General features: G+C 39.6%; 1 protein-coding gene across 1 annotated transcript; it reads left to right on the top strand.

The window, feature by feature from the left end:
• The first annotated feature begins 353 nt into the window (after window positions 1–353).
• LOC143877977 (uncharacterized) lies at window positions 354–19,556 on the top strand. The gene is made up of 2 exons (XM_077380345.1): window positions 354–1,136; window positions 17,630–19,556. Exons 1-2 carry the CDS (start codon window positions 501–503, stop codon window positions 19,286–19,288), a joined length of 2,295 nt encoding a protein of 764 aa, XP_077236460.1. The 5' UTR covers window positions 354–500; the 3' UTR covers window positions 19,289–19,556.
• Window positions 19,557–20,726: the final 1,170 nt, after the last annotated feature.

The following is a 20,726-nucleotide window of genomic DNA, read 5'->3' as shown; positions in this document are numbered from 1 at the left end:
TCAGAAGTAATTGATATTTCCACACCTCTTGCTGTTAGACTATTAGCAAGGGTCTGAGGAAAGTTCATCAGACCCCGACCTGAGCCAAGTTTCGTTCTTTCACCGTAAAGTGCTCACCACTGTCCTACTTGAAATTATAAGAACAACCGCTTAATTTCGAGTCTAATAATCAGTTTTGGACTCATTTGTTTTTTATATAATAATCCAAACGGAAATCACTTTTCTTCGAAATCCCGTTTTGAAATTATTTTCCTTCTCACACAATCACTAAAACCGAACCGAACCCAACCCACGTGTCGCAACCCACAACCTAATTCGCATCGCATTCCAAACTAAAAATCGCAGTCGTACAGACACACACACACCACATACATTTTCCTCCCCGAGAAAGACAGGGAACAGAAACCCTTCACGGCAATCTCCTTATAATTCCACCCCCCCCTCTTTTCCCCTATCCAGCCCCAATTCGCAGAAAGAAACCCTAACTCCCCAAATCCGCCATGGATTTCTCCTCTCTCACAGAAGCTCAACAGCAACAGATCCTCGCCCAACACCAACAACAACAACAAGAACAGCAACCTCAACCCTACGATCAATCAACCCAACCTTACGATCCAGCTTACGCCCAAACCTACGATCAATCCACTCAATCCTACTATCCCTACCCTCAATCTTACCAAAACCCTAACCCTAATTCTCAGCAATTCTACCAACAACCCTACCCTTATCACTCTACCGAATACCCTAATGCCACAGTCCCTTCATCCGAAGCCGCGGCCAATGCTTACCAACAGCCTACCCAACATGACTCAAACCCTCAACCCCACAATCTCTCTATCCCACCAGAAGCTTCTCAAATCCTTGCGGCCGCTGGCCAGCAAATCCTTCCTCAAGAGGATCAGAATTCGTACCAGGTGCCGCCGGGGCTGAACCCTGCGGCAGCAGCGGCTGTAGCCGCGTTGTCGCAGCTGACCCAATTTGCGGGGAAGATGGATGCCGCCGAGCGGGCCATGGCTGGGTTGCAGGAGGGTCAATGGCAGCCCAAGAATGATGGTGGGTATGGGCAGATGACAGGAGGGCGGCCGCATCAGTATTACCCGGCGGCACAGTATGGACCTGTCAATGTTCGCCCCCCGGTAAGGATTTTTGTGGGTTAATTGTTTTTTTCGCGATTTTACCCAAATTTTGTAATCTAGGGTTTGCTATCTTAATGTTGGTTATAATTTGTTTGTGATTTTACCGTAATTTTGTAATCTAGGGTTTGCTATCTTAATGTTGGTTGTAATTTGTTTGTGATGTTACCCTAATTTTGTAATCTAGGGTTTGCTATCTTAATGCTGGTTATAATTTGTTTGTGATTTTACCCTAATTTTGTAATCTAGGGTTTGCTATGTTAATGCCGGATTGCCGCTTATCATTTCTTTAGGATTTTAGTACCCTAATTTTGTAATCTAAGGTTTGCTATCTTAATGCCGGTTATCATTTCTTTGTGATCTTACCCTAATTTTGCAATCCTGGGTTTGCAATCTTAATGCCGGCTATCATTTCTCTGTGATTTTAGTACCCTAATTTTTAATCTAGGGTTTGCTATCTTAAATGGCTATTAGTTATTGATTAAACACCATAATTCTAAAAAAAACCAACTTGTTGCGCTTATGGTTGGGAATGTAATGAATCTATAAGATAACAAACTTCTAATAAGATACCAAGGGGGATACTCGTTCATTAGATTGGAAAGTTTAGAAGAGTGTTTAAAAACATGGATGTGGTACTGAACGCGGCCAAAGAAAATCCTAGTCGATTCGGCACGATGTTCTCCAGTACTCGGTTGATCCAATCATAATTCGGGAGAGTCAAATGAGTTTTTATTGACTCTGTAGGGCAGAATGCGAATGCGGCGCAACACGGAACACGGCCAAGGTAAAAGGATGTCGACGTGGACGCGGGGGAGTTTTAAAACTATGGCTTAGAACTTAAAACGTCAAATAAGAGCTAGTGAGGGTTGTGCCAGATATTGCATTTCCCAGGTTTTAAATTTCAGTTTCGACCACCACCGAAACCTTTCGGGTTTCAGGCCGAAATCATGTAAAAATATGATTATGATTTCGTTTATTTTTTTTAATTTCGACCGAAATGTCTAAAATTTCAGGGTCATTTTTGGCAATTTCGGCTATTTTGGTGGAAATTTCATAAATTTCGGTGTACATTTTTAAAATATCGGTGGAAAATTTGTAAAAAAGTCCAAAAATGAAATTTCAACAGAAATTCCGGCGACATTATTGAAATTTCGGTAAAATTTCGGCGAAATCTTGTAAAGAAACGACTTCATGTGAATTTCGTTCTGGTTTGTGCCGAAACCGAAATATTTCGTTTTGGTCGAAATTTAAAACCATACTATTAGTTGCTTGATTAAGGTTCGCTTTGCAGTACATAAAATTTTGACACTTTCCGTTAAAATGCTTTTATGATGCTTATTGATCTAGAGAGTCATAGTCCATGAGCGCGGATGCATGCAGAATTCATGGGATTGCTTTAATGTTCTTGCCACCTTGGGTAGCTTGATATTGTCAGCTTTATGACTGGGGAAACAAATCCAAAAAGGGTGCACAATGTTTTGGATATTGTCGGAATGCAACATTTCAACCTTTTGAATAGTTTGATAACTTAGCTATGAATGAGTGGACTGTGTAGCAGTAGCACTGTATAGCTTAACTTTTAGAACTCGATGCTCCCATTGCTTCCATCCGTTGACATTACTATACAAATTCTTCATAGATGTTATTCTTCGTAGGATTGTCAAACATCCTAGAGAATGTGTAGTGTTTTGGTATTCTTGTTTATATTCATGCATCCTTCATATTTAATAAAAAATTGTCTCTCTCTAGTGTCCTCTGGACTGATGTTTTCAGCTGTATGATTGGGAGGGAGTGAGGGACATGCCTTTTTTGTTTTACTTCTGTGGTTGTATATCTTTTCTTCTTGTGTCTAACATACATAGTCTATCAATGAAGTAATTTAGGGTCCCGTGTGTATACGCTATTAAATGCTTTATATAGACGAGCAAACGTGTAAACTGTGTATATAGGCATCTCTTGGTATAACTCTCTTACTTCGTTATGTTTGTTTTTGGAGTTTTGTTCATTTAAAGTTTTCATGCATGGAATGTTATGATTATATTATACCTGAAGGTCAATAATTTGGTCTTGTTGTTTTGATTGCATTGAATCTCCTGGCTTCATTTGTTTAATTTCATTCATATATTCTTAGCTTGTTCATTGAGGTTGATTTGCATCTCCTTTTGCCTTTACATTACATAGTGATATTTTTCAATGATTAACATGATAGGGATTATGAGAGGTGTTTTATGCTGAATTGGTGGCGTGTTTAATCCATTCATGTGAAACCTTTTCCCTTTGATTTCCTTGTTTGAAAACTTGGTACCATGTCTGGACAAGCTATTTGGTTCTCCATAATCTTAAAATGTTTGTTTCCTCTACACTGACATGTGATATATATATATATTCTTTGACTACATGATGGGGGAGTGAAATGTACTTTTTACTTCAATTGGTGGCGTGTCTCATCAGTCATGTGAAGCATTTTTCTTTGATTACCTTGTTGGTTAACTTGACACCATGTGTGGATATGCTATTTGGTTCTCCATAATCATAAAATGTTTGTTTCCTTTGGATCTACTACTAGTGTTCAATGTAGGTTAGTTCACTTTTGATCATATGCAGTCAACTTCTTGTGGTACTCATATGGGATCATTGAGGGAATGTAATTGGGGAAATAAAGCCTATATGCAATAATGCACTGAAGCTAGGCCATCATTATCCAATTACTTTACAAAGATCAAGAGTTTGCTTGAATCCTTGGTAACATAGACCCTATAAATAGATTGTATCAAGAGCATAGTTTTAATTTTCGTCCGAAATCCGAAATTTCGGGTTTTGGTCTCGGTTGAGACTGAAACCGAAATTTTGCGAAATCCTACATTTCGGTCGAAATTTTGAGAAATTCAATTTTTTAAAAAAATATTTTTTATGAAATTTCAGCCAAAATTACCAAAATTTCGGCTGAAATTTCTAAATGATTAATTAATTATTATTTTTTACCAGATTTCGGCCGAGGCCAAAATTGGGACCAAAAACCGAAATTTAAATCCATGATCAAGAGTATATGTATCCAACAACGGATAGCTTCTTGCAATCTTGCATATTGGGTGATGTGCCAAATTGAGTACCATTTCATTGATGCACACCACTTGTGGAGCTTCCTATGTTGTGTATGTTTCTATGTAAATCATACCAGGCATTTCTAAGTGCTGGATTAAGTCAAATGGTTTTTTAGTGCATTAATGTTCGTGATAACTCACATTCTTAGGCATGGCCGTAGTTATTTGATTTAATTTGTGGTTCCATCCTATCTAGTTATCTGCAACTAAGTTAACACTTGGTGAGGTCTTATACCGCACCCTTAGTGGTTTTTTGGTATGCCCATAGTAGGTGTTCTTGCTCTGTTGGATATGCTCAAAAGTTCACACAAAATTTCATCTTTGTGCATCCCTACTTTCCTCTCAGAGCTCTTCAGAGATAATATTTTTTGGAATTTCTAAGGGTTTTGTTTTGAGCAAGGCGATTTATTCTGTCTTTGGGATTTAGGTTGGCTATATTAAGGACTATATATCTTGTCAATTTGGAGACATTTCCCTCGTCAACTCTAGAATATGAGCCAATTTTCCTTGCAACAATACAGGTATTGATCTATTTAATTTGATGCATTGTGATAAAGTACTTGAATGACCAAATATCATCATGAAAACCAATCCTGATGCGAAACCAATGTTCAAAAACTCACCAGGTTGATTTGGAACTCAGTCAAATCAAAATGGTTTTGGCCAATAGCCGAGGACAAGTCTATAAATACTCGATGAGTTTTTAAGATCTCTGATTCTCAATGGAAAACTCCCATGTACTCACTTCGTCACTTCCCAATATCTTTATGATTTTTCATTAACTTTCTCGACTCGGTTGAGTCAATGGAAAACTTGGCTGAGTCGACTGGGTTAGGCTTCTAGGGAAGTTGTGAGCTTTTGAACATTGTGCTGATCATTACTCTTTGGTGTGCTGATCATTACTCTTCGGGCTTACACTTGACAAGTTAATTTAACCTCCTTGATTGTTACATAGAATCTTCTATGTTTAAGTATAACGTGTCAACATTGGAGCACAACAGCATGAGCATGAGTTCGTGTATCGCAATGCATGGACTCAACATCTAAAGGGATGTGCTTGTATTGCCCGAAGATTAGTGCTATGCTGACATGAAGCCAAAAGGAATCTAAAATTTTGAAGGGATTTGTTAGTTGCTTGGCATAAGAGGAGTGCTATGCTGACATGAAGCCACAAGGAATCCAAAATTTTGAAGGGATTTGTTTGTTGGTTGGCATCAATAAACTTAACATTTTGCAATAGTTGCTAACCAACAGTTCTCTTGATACCCATAAATTAATGAATGCCTTTAGGGCATAAAAATACTAAAATATGCCATTTTTTCCAATAGGCAAGTTGTCTTGGGAGGCTCAATCTTGTCCCACCATCCTCAGATTCCTCCTTGCCATGATGATATATCTCTCTGTCGCGGGATTCCTCACTAAAATAGGTATGCTATCATTCTTTTTTTTTAGTAATTTATTATGAGGTTTCCCTTGTTGGTTGTGGTCAAGTTTGCCTTGGAAATCATCGGGCATCATTTTTCAATGGTTCCTAGGTGATCCCATTTTGAGGAGGTAATTCCCTAGTTTATCCTTCTAATGGAAGAAAGGGTTGGTTTCCAATTTGTTAGGGGTTGGATACGCAAGGGTAATTGGGCACCTGCATGAGAACCCTTGTTTCATGCATTTTTGGATGCATGATGCTTGGGGTCTTTGTTGATTGTCATTCTTAGAATTTCCCACGAAATCATTAGAGCACTGAAATTTACAAAAAATGACTGTGGCAGTGCCCAATAGCTTGTTGATTGGCATAGAACTTGGCTATACGATCATTGTAAGGCCAAGCTCTAGTTTAAGGCAAAACTCTAGTTTGATTAGAATTTATGGATTAATTTGTCTAAGATTCAAGCTTTCATTTGCTTAGCCACTTGGAACGTGGAAATTGAAAAAGTGATTTGAATTTTTGGGTGTTATTTTTTGAATTGACAAAATAAACTACAAATGTATGAACCTTTCATTTTTTCGTCTCCAAGGGGCTCATTGGATCTAGGGAAAAGTACTGAATTTTTCTATGGGAGAAAATATTCCATGTAAAAATGGGTAGCAATTTTCCTAGAAAACAGGGAAAATTTTTTATTTTTGGAAAAAAACTTTCCATGGAAAATGAGTTAACAAGTTCTAAAAATCTCATTTTCCATTGAGAAATTATTTCAAGATAAAATTTCCCCGCTCCTAAAAAGCCCCTAAATGTATGCACTTTGTTTTATTCCTCTTTAAGAAATGAGCCATGCTAGGAAGACAACTTTTTCCTCCATTAACAAGTTCGGGCGTGGCCCGCTTATTCGTGCACAACTGTTGGTGATTGAGTCCTTTCATCTAGCAGTCCGCCACAAGATTGTCTGTTGCTGCTGGACCCACATTGATTGGATGATCCTAGCCTTTTAATCAATATTGATACATCAGAATATCTTTTTAGGTTTTCCCCTAAAACTTGTGGCCCTAAATCATTAATTAAGGTAATGATCAACTGTTTAGGATCAGCCAGCTATGGTGGGACCGGTAGAAATGGACTGGACTGGTGGGCCCACCAGATAAACAGAGACAATCGCCACCCTCATTTGCCACAAGTGGATAGGCCACTTATGCCCTTCTTAATGAAGAGACTAGTGTTCTTGTGCCATCGTATCATTATTCTTTATAAAATTCATATTCAAATTGCAGAGAATTAAGCTCCTTCAGGGGGGTGGAAAGGCTTCGTGCTCTACAAAAAAATAATCTCCTTGAAAGCAAAAATCAAAGAATGGGAAAAAAGGAATGGTGAGGAGCAAAAGCATAGAAAAGATGAGGTCTTAAAATCAATATTAGACTTGGATAAAGCTGAGGAAGAGCGGACCTTGAACCAAAAAGAAGCTACAACAAGATGGCCCATGAAAACGAAGTTTGAGAAGATCCTAAGAAGGGAAGAAATTAGTTGGAGACAGAAGTCTAGGGCTATGGGTCAAGGAAGGAGACAAAAACACCAAATTTTTCCACAGAATGGCGAGTGGAAGCAGGAGGATCAACCATATCAACTGTCTCCAAGATGATGAGGCTTTAGTGATCAACCAGGGCCTAATGGTTTTTCTATGGCTTTTTTACTAGAAATATTGGGACTTGATCAAGAGGGGTGTACTCAACTTCATGGAAGAGTTCAATAGAAGAGGGATGCTAAGGAAATGAATATGACCTTCATCACACTTATACCCAAGAAAGAGGGAGCTATTGAAGTGAAGGATTATACGCCCATTTGTCTAGTACATGGTGCCCATAAAATCCTGTCTAAAGTTCTGGCACGACGAGTGAAGAAAGTCATCGATAGTGTCATTTCACAATTTCAAGGGGCCTTTGTGAAATGGCGTCAAATTTTAGATGGGGTCCTCATCGCGAATGAAGTGATAAACTCTTGGAAAAGAGGAGGGGAGAAGGAAATAGTTTGTAAGATAGATATGGAGAAGGCATACGATCACGTTGACTAGAAATTCCTGGACTTCATCCAAGAAAGGATGTGATTTGATGTGAAATGGAGATCATGGATATCAGAGTGCTTATCGTTGGCCTCTTTCTCTATTCTAGTCAACCATTCTCCTGCCGGCTTCTTTAGTAGCTGATAAGGAATCAGACAAGGCGATCCAATTTCTTCGTATTTATTCATCATGGTGTCTGGAGCTCTTAGTCTACTTGTTTCCGAGGCGGAAGAGAAGGGCATCAAAGGTTTGGAACCTTGCAAAAATTCCCTAACATTATTTCACTTGCAATTTGCAGATGACACGCTGATGTTTTGGCAGGATGACATGCTCTACGCTAGAAACCTCAAGAGAATATTCGGATGGTTTGAGATGGATGGTTTGAATTGGTCTCGGGACTGAAGATTAATTTCGACAAAAGCCTCCTTGTCAGGATCAACTCGGAGGCGGAAGAGGTTGAACATCATGCTATGTGCCTTGGATGTAGGAAAGAGGAGTTCCCATTTACCTATCCGGGCCTTCCATTAGGCTTTGGAATTCCAAAAGCATGTCTTTAGCACCCGGTTGGCGAGCAGATTGAAAGAAAATTGGCGACCTAGAACAACTATCTATCCTTTGTGGTAGAATAATTCTTATTAAGGTAACTATTCAAAAAAAAAAAAAAATCCGATTAAGGCGGCTCTGGCCAACATACCCGTCTACTATGTGTCCCTATTCAAAATTCGTGTAAAAGTGCAAAAAGAATTCAAAAGTTACATAGGGATTTTTTGTGGGAAGGAAAAGAGCAACCAAGCAAGTTGAAACACCTCATGTGCTGACAGAAAGTGTTTAGATTTAAGAGATATGGAGCTATTGGACTCGGAAAAATCAGATTACGAAACACAGCTCTAATGGGCAAATGGCTTTGGAGGTTTGGGGAGGAGAAAGAAGTTCTATGGCACAAGGTCATTGGGGATAAATATGTGATGGGTTTGTGGGTGGGTGTGTGTGTGTGTGTGGGGGGGGGGACCCTACCTCAGATAAAGGTTTGTGAGCATGGAAGTCGATATGCATGTCCAGACCAATGTATGAGTCTGTGGTTAGGTTTAGGGTGGGAAGGGGGGAGGGAACTCGGTTTTGGGTAGATCTTTGGATAGATGGGTCCTTGTTATGCCATGCTTTCCTAGACCTGTTCCTTCTAGCAACCGACAGAGGGGCTAGAGTTTGTGACTATAAGGAGAGAAGGGGGAGCGGTGGGGCGGGGTACTAGACTTAGAAGGGATCCCAAAGACAATGAGATCAATAGCCTCTCCATGCTTCATCTTCTCGAGTCCCATTATGTTTCCCCTTTCGATTCGGACAACAGAGTGTAGTCCCCTGATACTAATGGTTTTTTCTCCTTTCGCTCATTCTTTTGTAGGCTAACAAGTGGAGACAGATCTAGATCTTTATATAATTCCATTTGGAGATCGGCAGCTCCGCCTCAGGTGCTGCTTTTTCTTGGATGGTGGCGAAAATGAGAATCAACACTTGCAGCTTTTTCTGCACTGTCTTTTTATGTCTTTAGTTTGGAACGCTTTCCTTATGAGCTTTGGTATGCATTGGGTCCCTCAAAGATCGATCAAGCTCACCATATTAAATTGGAGTTGTGGCCCATTCAGGGAGGCGGGGCGTGCCATATGGAGGCTTCTACCTCTTTCAATCATTTGGCATGTTTGGAAGGAATGGAATAAGCACATATTTGAAGACAAAGAAAAGCATTTGGGATGGATTATATTAGAAATCAAAGTGGACCTCATACAGTGGGTAAAACAAAGAAATTTGCTCACATCCTACAACATGGGGACTTTCCTTCATAATTGGAAATTGATCGTCTTCTAATGGATGCGCCTGCTTGATCCCCACCGCCAACGGGTATGATAAAGGTCAACTTTGATGGTAGCTCGAAAGGAAAACCTGGAAAGTCCGTAATAGGTGATTTTTTTCATAACGATAAGGGGAATATCATCTAATCTTTCTTGGCTCCTGCAGGGATTTGTGATTCAAATGAGGCGGAGGCCAAAGCACTTCTTTGTGGTCTCAAATGGTTTGCAAAGGAGGGTTCAGGTCCGTTGATCATGGAAGGCGATTCCTCAAACACTCTGGCTTGGGCAGCTTCAAAGGCTCCTCGACTGTGGAACATGTCGAGCATTATTACAGAGTTTCGTGATCTTTGTCGGTTAGTGAGACCAAAGTTTAATCATATGAAGTGGACAACAAATTCTATGGAAGATAGGTTGGCTAAAGAAGGTTTAGAGAGGGAAGAATTGGGTTTCTTAAGACTTTAGTAGGGCTGCGTCACTTTTGTTTTTCTTGGATGTTTGTTCTGTTGTTACATCGTGGGAGAAACCTTGTTCCTTGTCTTTGTAATTATCGCTAATGTTGATCAATAAAATTCTCTGGTGACCTTATAAAATAATGGTTTAAAAACATCGAACACCTAGTGACATCTAGTGACATGCACTGTCGCGCATGTCTGATAATTTACCACATACCAAAATTTACATGTAATTCATATACATACCGATGTATAATACCTACATCACATTTCGCATTCAATTCATATAAATATGATTCTGTAGTACATAACTACATATGATGTAGTATACAACAATCACACTTACGGTGTTGGTTTATGCATTTCGGTCGTTTCGGTGAGGATGAAAACAAAGACATTTCGGCCGTTTTGTGTCAGATTCGATGGAAATTTAAAACTATAGTTATAGTATCTCAGTTCAATATCTTCGTTAGAAGTGGAAGAAAGTGAGCATAGAAAGTCTAAGAGTTGATACTGTAAGTCTGTAACAACTAGATGATGCAGATATTAGGATTTATTTCCGTATTATTTAGTTTCTAGTATTTTTATTTCCATGCTATTAGTTTCTAGGATTTTGTTTTCCATGTTATTTTTAGGAATTCTTATTTTAGTAGGTTTCTATCTTTTAGGTTGTTTATTTGCCTCTTATAGGATATTTTGTAACTTTTGCATGAATATTGATTGATATTGAGCGTTTTTCTTCCCCTCTTTGAGTTCGTCTATTTCTCTCCCCTATTCTTCTCTCTTCTTCCTCTAATTCTTCTTCTTCTTCTAATCTCTTCTCCACAGCCTACATCAATTTGGTATCAAATTGGTATCAATTTTGTAACTTTGATGATTAATTGAATGAATTGAGATTCTCCCCTCTAATTTCCTCTTCTTCTTCTCCCCCAAGTCTTCATTTCCTCTATTCTTCTTCTTCTCCCTAAATTCGTCTCTTCTTCAGGTTAATTCGTCTCTTCTTCAGGTTATTTTCGTCTCTTCTTCCTCTATTCTTCTAATTCTATCCCCTTTTGTCTATTTCTTTCCCCTTTCCTCAATTTTTCTTCATGGTGCTGCATCAATTTTGTATCAGAGCTAAAGATCCAAGTCTCCGAATTTCGATCTGCGAATCGCTCGAGAATTCCACAAAATCTGCTGCCCAGAATTTTCATCCGAAGCCCAAAACCCAGCCTACCTCAAGTTGTGTAATTCATCCGCTGTACACATCCAAGTCATCATCAAGAACACGCTCCACGAAAGTTACCGCGAAACAGCCCAGGTAGGCACCAAACCTATCTTCAACCTCTGTACAGCCTTTGCTTCCTAGTACCCCGCTGTCCTGCGTCTAACCCAAACCAACCCCAATCTGCAAGCTTGCACATGAAACCCAGTTCCAGAACCCTAACTCCTCTATCAGCCATCCCTTTGCTAATCGATCTCATCACTGCCAATTTAATTAATTGATCCCAACGTCCAGTTTCATGTCCAGAAAGTCACCCAGAAACCTGCAAACAAGTCCCTTTTCTAGGTTTTAGTCAATCAAAACCATTCCTTTGTTCAAAACTTGCAGAAACCCTAGTCCAAACCTACACTAAAAAATAACCGTACCTTGCCCATTCCGCCATTTTTTCCGGCAAGAAGCTGACTGGAAGAAGGCTGACCTGAGTCGCACACTTTTCATGTTTATCATCGTGTGGAGGAGGGAAACACCAATCGTGAGTAACAAGGAAAGCCCGTATGTGTTAACTTGCTAGAGAAGCTAACATAAAAAATAAGGCAACTCTTTACCCAGGCTTGCACCGTAGGTTATTCCTATTTTTACTTTTTGGAAGACAAATATGTATCAGGTAAGAGATTAGGTTGACTAGTCTTTTATCTTATATAGTAACCTACTATTGTAGGTAACTTGAGAAAGTAAAGTCAGGTATTGGTTTCTTTCTTTCATCCGATTGATAGTGGGCCACAAGAAAGCTAACTTAGCTTATATCATAAGGAAAGGACTTATACCACCCCTCCTTCATTACCTCCCTTTTCCATTAGTTATTGAAATTTTACCCCCTTTTTTTGCTGTGGACACCCCAAATTCCTTTTTCAGATAAATAAGTCATGTGGCCCCTTTCCCAAAAAAGGAGTCTTATAACCCCCACCACCATTCTTCCCTTGGGCACCCCCACTTCCAATATTTGTGAACTGATTTCACCACCCCCTGTTTTTCTTTTGGACACCCCCTCATTCAATTTCATAACAGATTCAATTGAATCTGCTACGTGACTGTTGCATACAAAGTACCAGACGAGCGAAAAAAAAATCAGAAAAAAGAGGGATAGAATTTTCTTTTTCTCTCCCCTCTTCCATACTCTCTCTCTAGTTTTCTCTCTCTTCATTCGAGCCATTTCCGCTCGAAAGTGGCCCTCGACTTCAACACGAAAGTTGTTGGTAACAACTTTTAGAGTGTATTAAACATATTTTCAGCAGCGGCCAGCAGTCTTCAGCACAGTTTCAGAGCCCCCTCAGCCGTTAATCGCGCCCATTCTTCCGATTATCAGCTTTCATTCATCCGATTTCAGATACGCGACAGACGTTGTGCTTCTTTCGACATGCCAGACAGATCAGATAGTTGATTTCAGTTTTCGACGCCGATCGCAATGGCTCCGCCCTATGTTCCATACTTTGACGAGTACAACGATCAATATTTCCAAGACCACACTCCCTATAGTTATTATGAGACTTTATGTCTAAGGTGGATCAATGCTCTTGATGCATATCATGAGTACTACGGCTATGATCACCGAGTGACCATCTACCGAGCCAGAGAAACTGTACGATGACAAGCCGATAGGTTATGGATAATCAAATCACGGACCGTTATCGTAGTTCTTTATTCCGTCGATGGGAGGATGTCCGTGATGAGTTTATGGGTATTTATGCAATAAGGGCATATCGGTATGAAAAAACAATTGATGCGTGAAACAGTCGCTTGACGAGAAGAAGCAGTTTGACGTGAACTAGAAGCAGCAGCCCGTCGTGCACGCAAAGCTAAAATTAAAGCTGAGAATTTAGAGCGTCGCATGTGTGAGTCGAATTTGCTGAGCCGCCCACTACTTCATCCGTCTTATCCGTTGTTGATATTCTTACGGGTCCAGATGCTAGTATTGATGAGATCATTGATGTTAAGCCTTTGATTCCATCAGATTCAGACTCTAAGATGGACGATCCAGAGTTAGAGACTCAGTTGATTGCTGATATCAACATTGTTGCGCATGATGCTTCTGAGATTTATGCTGCACCGATTGCCGATCATCTAGAGAGATCTTGACACTTCCGTAGTAGAGGCAGATATTGTAACCGAGCCATGTGAGGCTGCTCCACTGACTGAGTCGATTGAGCATCATCCTGAGTTAACGCCGAGTGACTTGACAGATGATCGAGCATATTACGGAGAATTGTCCTATCTTTGAGCCGATTGAGTAGATTGTCGAGATTTCTGTTGCCACAGAGGGGCATGGTGACGTTATTGAGTCTGTCGTGGATATTTAGACAGAGGATTTTAGCACATCAGACGACAGCACTAAGCCCGATACAGCTCTAGTAGATGGTTTTGTTGTTGATTTCATTGAGCCTGATGAAATACCAGCGGGTGTTGATCTTTTGGAGGATAGTCATAGCTTGATACTACTTCCTGCTATCATGCCGATCCAGGAGGAGTATGTTGCCATCTTTCCAGCTTATTTGATTGTCAAGAGAGGTTCACGTCTTTATGATTTGCATGGATGATTTCTTCTGTATTACTACGCTCGCGTTCCATACTCCTTTTCCAGTCATTACGAGCGTTGTCCAGCATTCCAGAGTTCGGAGGATTTCGACTCATGCTGCTTGAGTGGGTCGTCTATGTATTTGATCCGGACAGATTAGAACTCGAGGGCGAGTTCTTTTCAAACGGGGGAGAATGATGCAAATATTAGGATTTATTTCTGTAATATTTAGTTTCTAGTATTTTTATTTCCATTTTATTAGTTTCTAAGACTTTATTTTCTATGTTATTTTTAGGAATTCTTATTTTAGTAGGTTTCTATCTTTTAGGTTGTTTATTTGCCTATATATAGGCCTCTTTATAGGATATTTTGTAACTTTTGCATGAATATTGATTGATATTGAACGCTTTCTTCCCCTCTTTGAGTTTGCCTATTTCTCTCCCCTATTCTTCTCTCGTCTTCTCCTAATTCTTCTAATCTCTTCTCCACAGCCTACATCAATTTGGTATCAAATTGGTATCAATTTTGTGACTTTGATGATTAATTGAATGAATTGAGATTCTCCCTTCTAATTTCCTCTTCTTCTTCTTCCCCAAGTCTTCATCTTTTTTTCTCCTCTATTCTTCTTCTTCTTCTCCCTAAATTCGTCTCTTCTTCAGGTTAATTCGTCCCTTCTTTAGGTTATTTTCGTCTCCTCTTCCCCTATTCTTCTAATTCTATCCCCTTTCGTCTATTTCTTTCCTCTTTCCTCAATTTTTCTTCACGGTGCTGCATCACTAGATGGGTAGCACCACCAACAAACGATTGTAATAATTAATGACGACTAGATGGTAGATGTCCTCTTAGTATTTGTGTTTTTCCAATATCGGTGGAGTTTTTAGAAATGAAAGGAGAGTGGTGAAGGTTTTTATGAAAACCATTAGGGATTAAAGGCTTCAATGAAGTAACTAAAGGGGTCCCTAACTCACCCGTGAAGATTTGATAGGTTTTTTGATGAAATGTACGATTGGATGAGGCCTGTATCGATAGAGTTTAGGCATATTCGTCGCTCGGCAAATGAGGTGGCTGATGGGCTTGCTAGAGAAGGAGTGTCGAAAGAGTCATTGGCATTGTTTGACTCTTTTCCTCCATGACTTTTCTTTATTTTCCTTTGTACTTTTTCTATTGTGCCTCCCTCGTTTTGTATCTTGACCATCTCGGTCCGTTTTGCCATACAATTGGCGATCATTCAAATAAAGAATTAAAGGCTTCAATGTAGTTGAGGCGTAAGCTCTTCTCATTGGACTCTAGAGGGTGATTCTCTAATGCCACAACATGTGATGTAAAGCGAAGTGGCCACTCAGTTTTCAACAAGTTGGATATTGAGGGATGCGAATGGAGTAAACGATAAAACTGCTAGAGAAGGTGTAGCAAGACCTAGAATATGTCTACAACTGGTGACTCTTTTTTTTCACTAAATGGAGTGAAATGTCTTTGTAGGATCCTATTCCCTTCGACTTTATGGAGTACCTAAAAAGAAGGAAATGTTCATTTTTTTCCCGAGCTGCCAATATATCTTGATTGAATGATCCACATGGTTCTTCTCGAATTGTTTGGAACTCTTATTTATGATTGCCAAGGAGAAGTTGGTGATATCAATAACAAGGTTTTAGGTTTCGTTTTCGTCATGCATTTCAGTTGTTGTAGAAATGAAAATGTATCGGTTTCAGAGGTGAAAAACTTGTAAAATCACGGAAACGTATGGAAACATGCAAATGATGACATTGAAGGTGAAACTTTAGAAAATGCTTGAACAGGTACAAATATGCTACAAAACAATCATCTAATCCAGAAAAAAAACACCCATAATAATTTGATAACATCGAACTCCTGGTGACAAGCATTGTTGCACATGTCTGATTAGTTAGTACATACCACATGTCACATGTAAGTCATATAAATATTCCATATTGTTAAAAATCGTACAATTCACGATTTGAATTGTACGATTCAAATTGAATCGATGGTTGAATGATTCAGATCGGAAGGAAGAATCGTTGTGTTGTAAAAATCGTATGATTCAAGTACGATTCGATTTTGAATCGTGCAATTGTTACGATTTTTTACGATTCTTTTTCGTTCGCTTATTTTTTTTGTGGTGGGCCTTTTACGATTAGAAATAAATCATATATAAAACCTCCGCCCCAAACTTTTTACTTGAATCATACGATTTTTATGATTTTTTATGATTCTTTTTAGCTCGTTAATTTTTTTTTTGTGGCAGGCCTTTTACGATTAGAGATTATGATTCTCCTCCCCCTCATCCTTTCTACTTGTACCAGTACCAGCCACAAGTTTGGATTACTAATGATGAAATTTTATAGGGCGGTGATAAATCGACACCCTAATATCTTAAATCGGCCCCCATCTCTCTCTCTTTCTCTCTCTCTCTCTCTCTCTCTCTCTCTCTCTCATCACTGCCCTATATGGGGGTCGATTTAAGATATGTGGGAGTCGATTTATCATTGCCCATTTTTATATTTAATTTAATAATTTTGAATGAAAAATAGATAAATACTCATTTATTCTTATTTTTGTCTTTTTATATTTTTTAATATTTTTCTCATTTTTATATATAGCTCTGAAAAAATGCTACGATTTCAATCCGATTTACAATTCGAACCTCGTTATTGACTCCAATTTTCAGAAGCTTGTAAATATTTATGCATAATACATACACCACATTTCACATGCAGTTCATATAAATATAAATGTTTGACTTTCATTATCGTAATTTGTTTTGGTGGGGATGGAAACAGAAACATTTCGGTCGTTAGTATGTTATACCACTAATATGCTTATGTTTGACTTTCATTATCGTAATTTGTTTTGGTGGGGATGGAAACAGAAACATTTCGGTCGTTTCGGTGGAAATTTAAAATAATGACCAATAATTGTGAAGTTTATTGGTCATTGTTTAGGTATGTGGATGGTTTCTGCCGATAGGGTCATAGTATAATAAGGGGTCTTGCCGATAAGGAATTCTGGAGCTTGATCCAATCACTTCCTCTCTGTTCATTTTTTTTGAAGAAAACTTCCTCTCTGTTCATGTTTTTACTTTATATTGGTATTTGCTGCATCATTCAGTCAGATGAAAGTCACGACTGCCAAAATGTGTAGTACAGCAGGCGTTGCTGGCTCAAATTAGATGAACATTCGGCAGATGGCTTTCCTATCAGCACTACCATGTTTTGATATAGGGAAATGATATCAGCACTACCATGTTTTGATATTTCCACTGAAGTATCTTGTCTGTTAGTACTTAAAGAGCTGTCAAAAAGTTAATACGGTTCCCAAAAAGCTCTCATAGGCCAATTAAAAAAGGAAAGACAAGCTGAGACTGTGCAACTACTAAAGTATGGTTGTGCTGATATCATTTCCCTTATTGTATTACGGCTTGCTATCACATCTATTGGAGAATTATCGCATCCTAACTACTTGGCCTAGTGTTCTCATATGATATTAAAAGTTCCTAGTCAGTTATTTCTTGTAACCGTTTCCTTAATTGGCAGTTCACTTCAGCGGCCCTACCTCCTGTTTGCATTTTGATGTTTCCTCAATATATATGTGATGAACTGGTATTATTTTTCTCTGTCAACTTAATATCTGCCAAGGCCCTTCTCAATTAGCAGTCAATGGTTGTCCCTTTTGGTGAGTTCCTTATTAGAAGATAGTGCTTTTTTTTCTTTCTTTGGGGTTAACTACACAGGTTCTAATTTTTTCGGGTGTTGAAGCATTTAGCAGCCATGCAATTATCAATTCGGCCTTAAATTCTTGAAGACCTTTCTGAGCTTTTCTGCAGGTTGGAAGGTCTCCATATCGGGGTGGTGGTAGAAGGGGTGGTGGGTCATTCAGGGGTGGTAGAAGTAATTTTGGCCCCCACTATCCCAGACCAGACAGAGATAGCAGAGCACCTCCTGTTCGAGGGAGAGGACGCACGAATAGGGGCGGTGGCAGGCGATTCTCTCAGCCTTCTTCAGCAGCACCATCATATCCACCACATGCATCTGAACCACCCTCTGAACCAGCGGCCCCACCAGCAGCTGTACAGGTCCCACCAAACCCAAAGACACCAGTACGATCGCAAGCACCGCCATCAGCACCAGCACAAATAACTCCCCTGGTTACCTGGTGTGAGCTCTGTATGGTTGACTGCAACACCGTGGAGATTCTCGAGCAACACAAGAACGGACGACGTCATAAGAAGACTGTGCAGAGATATGAAGAACTACAAAATCACAAAAAACTTATCTCTGAATCCCAAGCAAAAGTCCCAGAGCCGTCTGAGAATGTTCAGGTGGGCGAAGAAAACAAAGCCCCCACCCAAGAAAACTTGTCCGTTGCAGCTTCTACAGATGAAAACGGAACGGCAACAGAGCAGCAAAATCAGACTGCAGAACAATCTGAGGTTGCGAAGGTGGAACCCACTGAAACACCAGCAGGGAGGCCAAGGTTTGATAGCTTTGATAGGAGGTATGCTCCCAAGCGGAACATGAAATATAGTCGGGGTGGTGGTCGGGGTGGGAAACGTATGAGGATGTCAGAAGTGAGAAGCGACTTAGAGCAGCCCAAGGAACCACCCAAGTACTGTGCCTTGTGCAGTGTTACGTGTGACACACAGGTTGTGTTAGAACGTCATTTGGCAGGTAAAAAGCATACTTCTAACGTTAAACGATCTCAAGGCCCACAAGGTATTTATAGGCCTTTGGGTCTTCATTCTCTATACATGCCTCATACCGAACCCACATTTATCCCTCAAGGCCAATATCAACCAGTGATCTATGGTTCTCAAGGCCAAGAGACGGGCAAGGAGCCTCTCGTCCAGCAAGAGGCTTATGAGCATCAAATCCCACCACAGGCAAGCTATCAGCACCATCAAGCTCAACCAGATGGAGAACCTAAAGAAGTTATTCTCGAACCCGAAGGCCAACAATCTGTTTTTGTTGGGCCTGAAGGACAAGATGCTGTTATGACAGTTACAGTAAAACCTGAAGGCCAAAATGTTGTTACAGAGAATTTTGAAGACCAAAGCGCTGTTAATGTTGAGCCAGATGGCCAAAATGATTTTTTGGTAAAGCCCGAAGGTCAACAATCTGTTTTTGTTGGGCCTGAAGGACAAGATGCTGTTATGACAGTTACAGTAAAACCTGAAGGCCAAAATGTTGTTACAGAGAATTTTGAAGACCAAAGCACTGTTAATGTTGAACCAGAGGTGAAGTCTGAAGACCAAAATGCTGTTTTAGAGTCTGAAGTAATGGAGTTCACTTCAGTTCCTGATGACTCGATCCCTGCATCAGAGAATGCAACCATGGGAGCTGAGAATGATGTTGTTTCAATTCTGGAATATGGAGGTTCCTCTGCTGAGCTGGATGCCCGGATGGGACTTGAAATTAAAGTAGACGAGTCTGGTTCGAACAAGGAGGAACCAACCAATCAGGATGCGGATTCCCAGGAGACCTAGTACATATTATCACTGGCCATTTACAGTTTAATTGTCGAGACACTGCAACTTTTTTTTTAAAGACAATATTTGGGTAGAAAGTTTTAGCATGCAGATTCCAGTCGGTCTCTTTTTCTTTGGTTAATGAACATTCATTCAGGTTATAAACAAGTGTCAGTTATGCCCTTTCTTAGGCAGGTTTATTCTGTTTTGGGTTATGTGGGTCAATGCTAATTTATGGAAGTAATTGTTACTTAATGCTAATAATCGGATGTGACGTGAATTTGGACACCAGTTGCACAGACGCTGAGACCAAATGCGCTCCCTACTCAGGGCTGAGGTGAAGCCATTCTTATAACTTTGCTCTGTTTAGAAGTTAAAACATCCTTTAGTATTTGGTTTATCTGTGTTTTCTTTCTCCTCTTTATTTCAATGCAGGTTCAAGGAAATATTTGAAGAGTACTGCTCTGATGAATTCAGAATACATAGCTCTTACTAATTTGCATTCATTTATGGAAGCTTCACTTGTGGTGGGTTTAGATATCTGAATGAGAAGTTGATCTTTCTAACCTTAAAGATTTGTGGGCAGTTGGTTTTGTGGACCACTACTGCAGATCAAAGAGTCATTGTTGTCACAGAAAAAAAAAGAAAAAGAAAAAAGCAAGACATTTCCTTTTTTATCATCAAGTCTTGCTTAGGATTAGTTGTGATAGCTTGCTTGCTAATCACTGATCCTGACCTCACCACATGCCGTGACTATGGTGGACCCACAAATAAAAATAATATTGCAGAGCAGAGTTGGATTATTGGTCCTTGATGAGTTGTACTTTGGCCAATTAAGTGGGAGTGCTGGGAGTCTAATAATCAGTTTTGGACTGGATCAGTTCTCAAAATCCAAAACAAAGAGCCTTGTTAGTATGGCTTCCAACTTAAAACAAATAAGTTCTTCGAGAAGAAAGATTGGACTGTGGCCTGTAGAGAACATGTAACGCCTTAAAAATAGCCGGAATTGCAAAAATCCTCCTTAGAATGCAATTCGGACCTTTCAATTCATAGATGTGGGTGTCGGACTGAGACGGATCTTCGGAAGAGGGCAGAGGGCACGCTATCAATTACATATCGACTTCAAACATCGTTTAATTGAGATTTTGAGAAGAGTTGCTCTTTAGAGAGCACACAGTAGAATGAAAGTTATAATGTGTGGTTACATCTATTGTTAGCCTCTTCTTGAAGAGGATGATTATACCTTCCATGATTCTTTCTTCATGGTTCCATTCCCAAGACAGACTACGTTGTTCTTAACTTTGCCAAAGACTTCCGCATGTTCTTTGCTTCTGTTTCACTTTATTCTTTTTTTTTCCGACAAAAATATTCCCTTCCTTATTTCCTCATTCTCATCTTGGTTGCACAAAATCCTGGATTGCTTAGGAATTTTGCTTGGCATCTGGGTGCCACGTAT

The sequence above is a fragment of the Tasmannia lanceolata genome, unplaced genomic scaffold (assembly GCF_043159265.1).
Source record: "Tasmannia lanceolata isolate RefF3 unplaced genomic scaffold, GAP_Taslan_0.1 ptg000002l, whole genome shotgun sequence".
NCBI classification, from domain to species: Eukaryota; Viridiplantae; Streptophyta; class Magnoliopsida; order Canellales; family Winteraceae; genus Tasmannia; species Tasmannia lanceolata.
The sequence above is the reverse complement of the archived record's forward strand: the minus strand, read 5'-3'. Positions and strand labels throughout refer to the sequence as shown.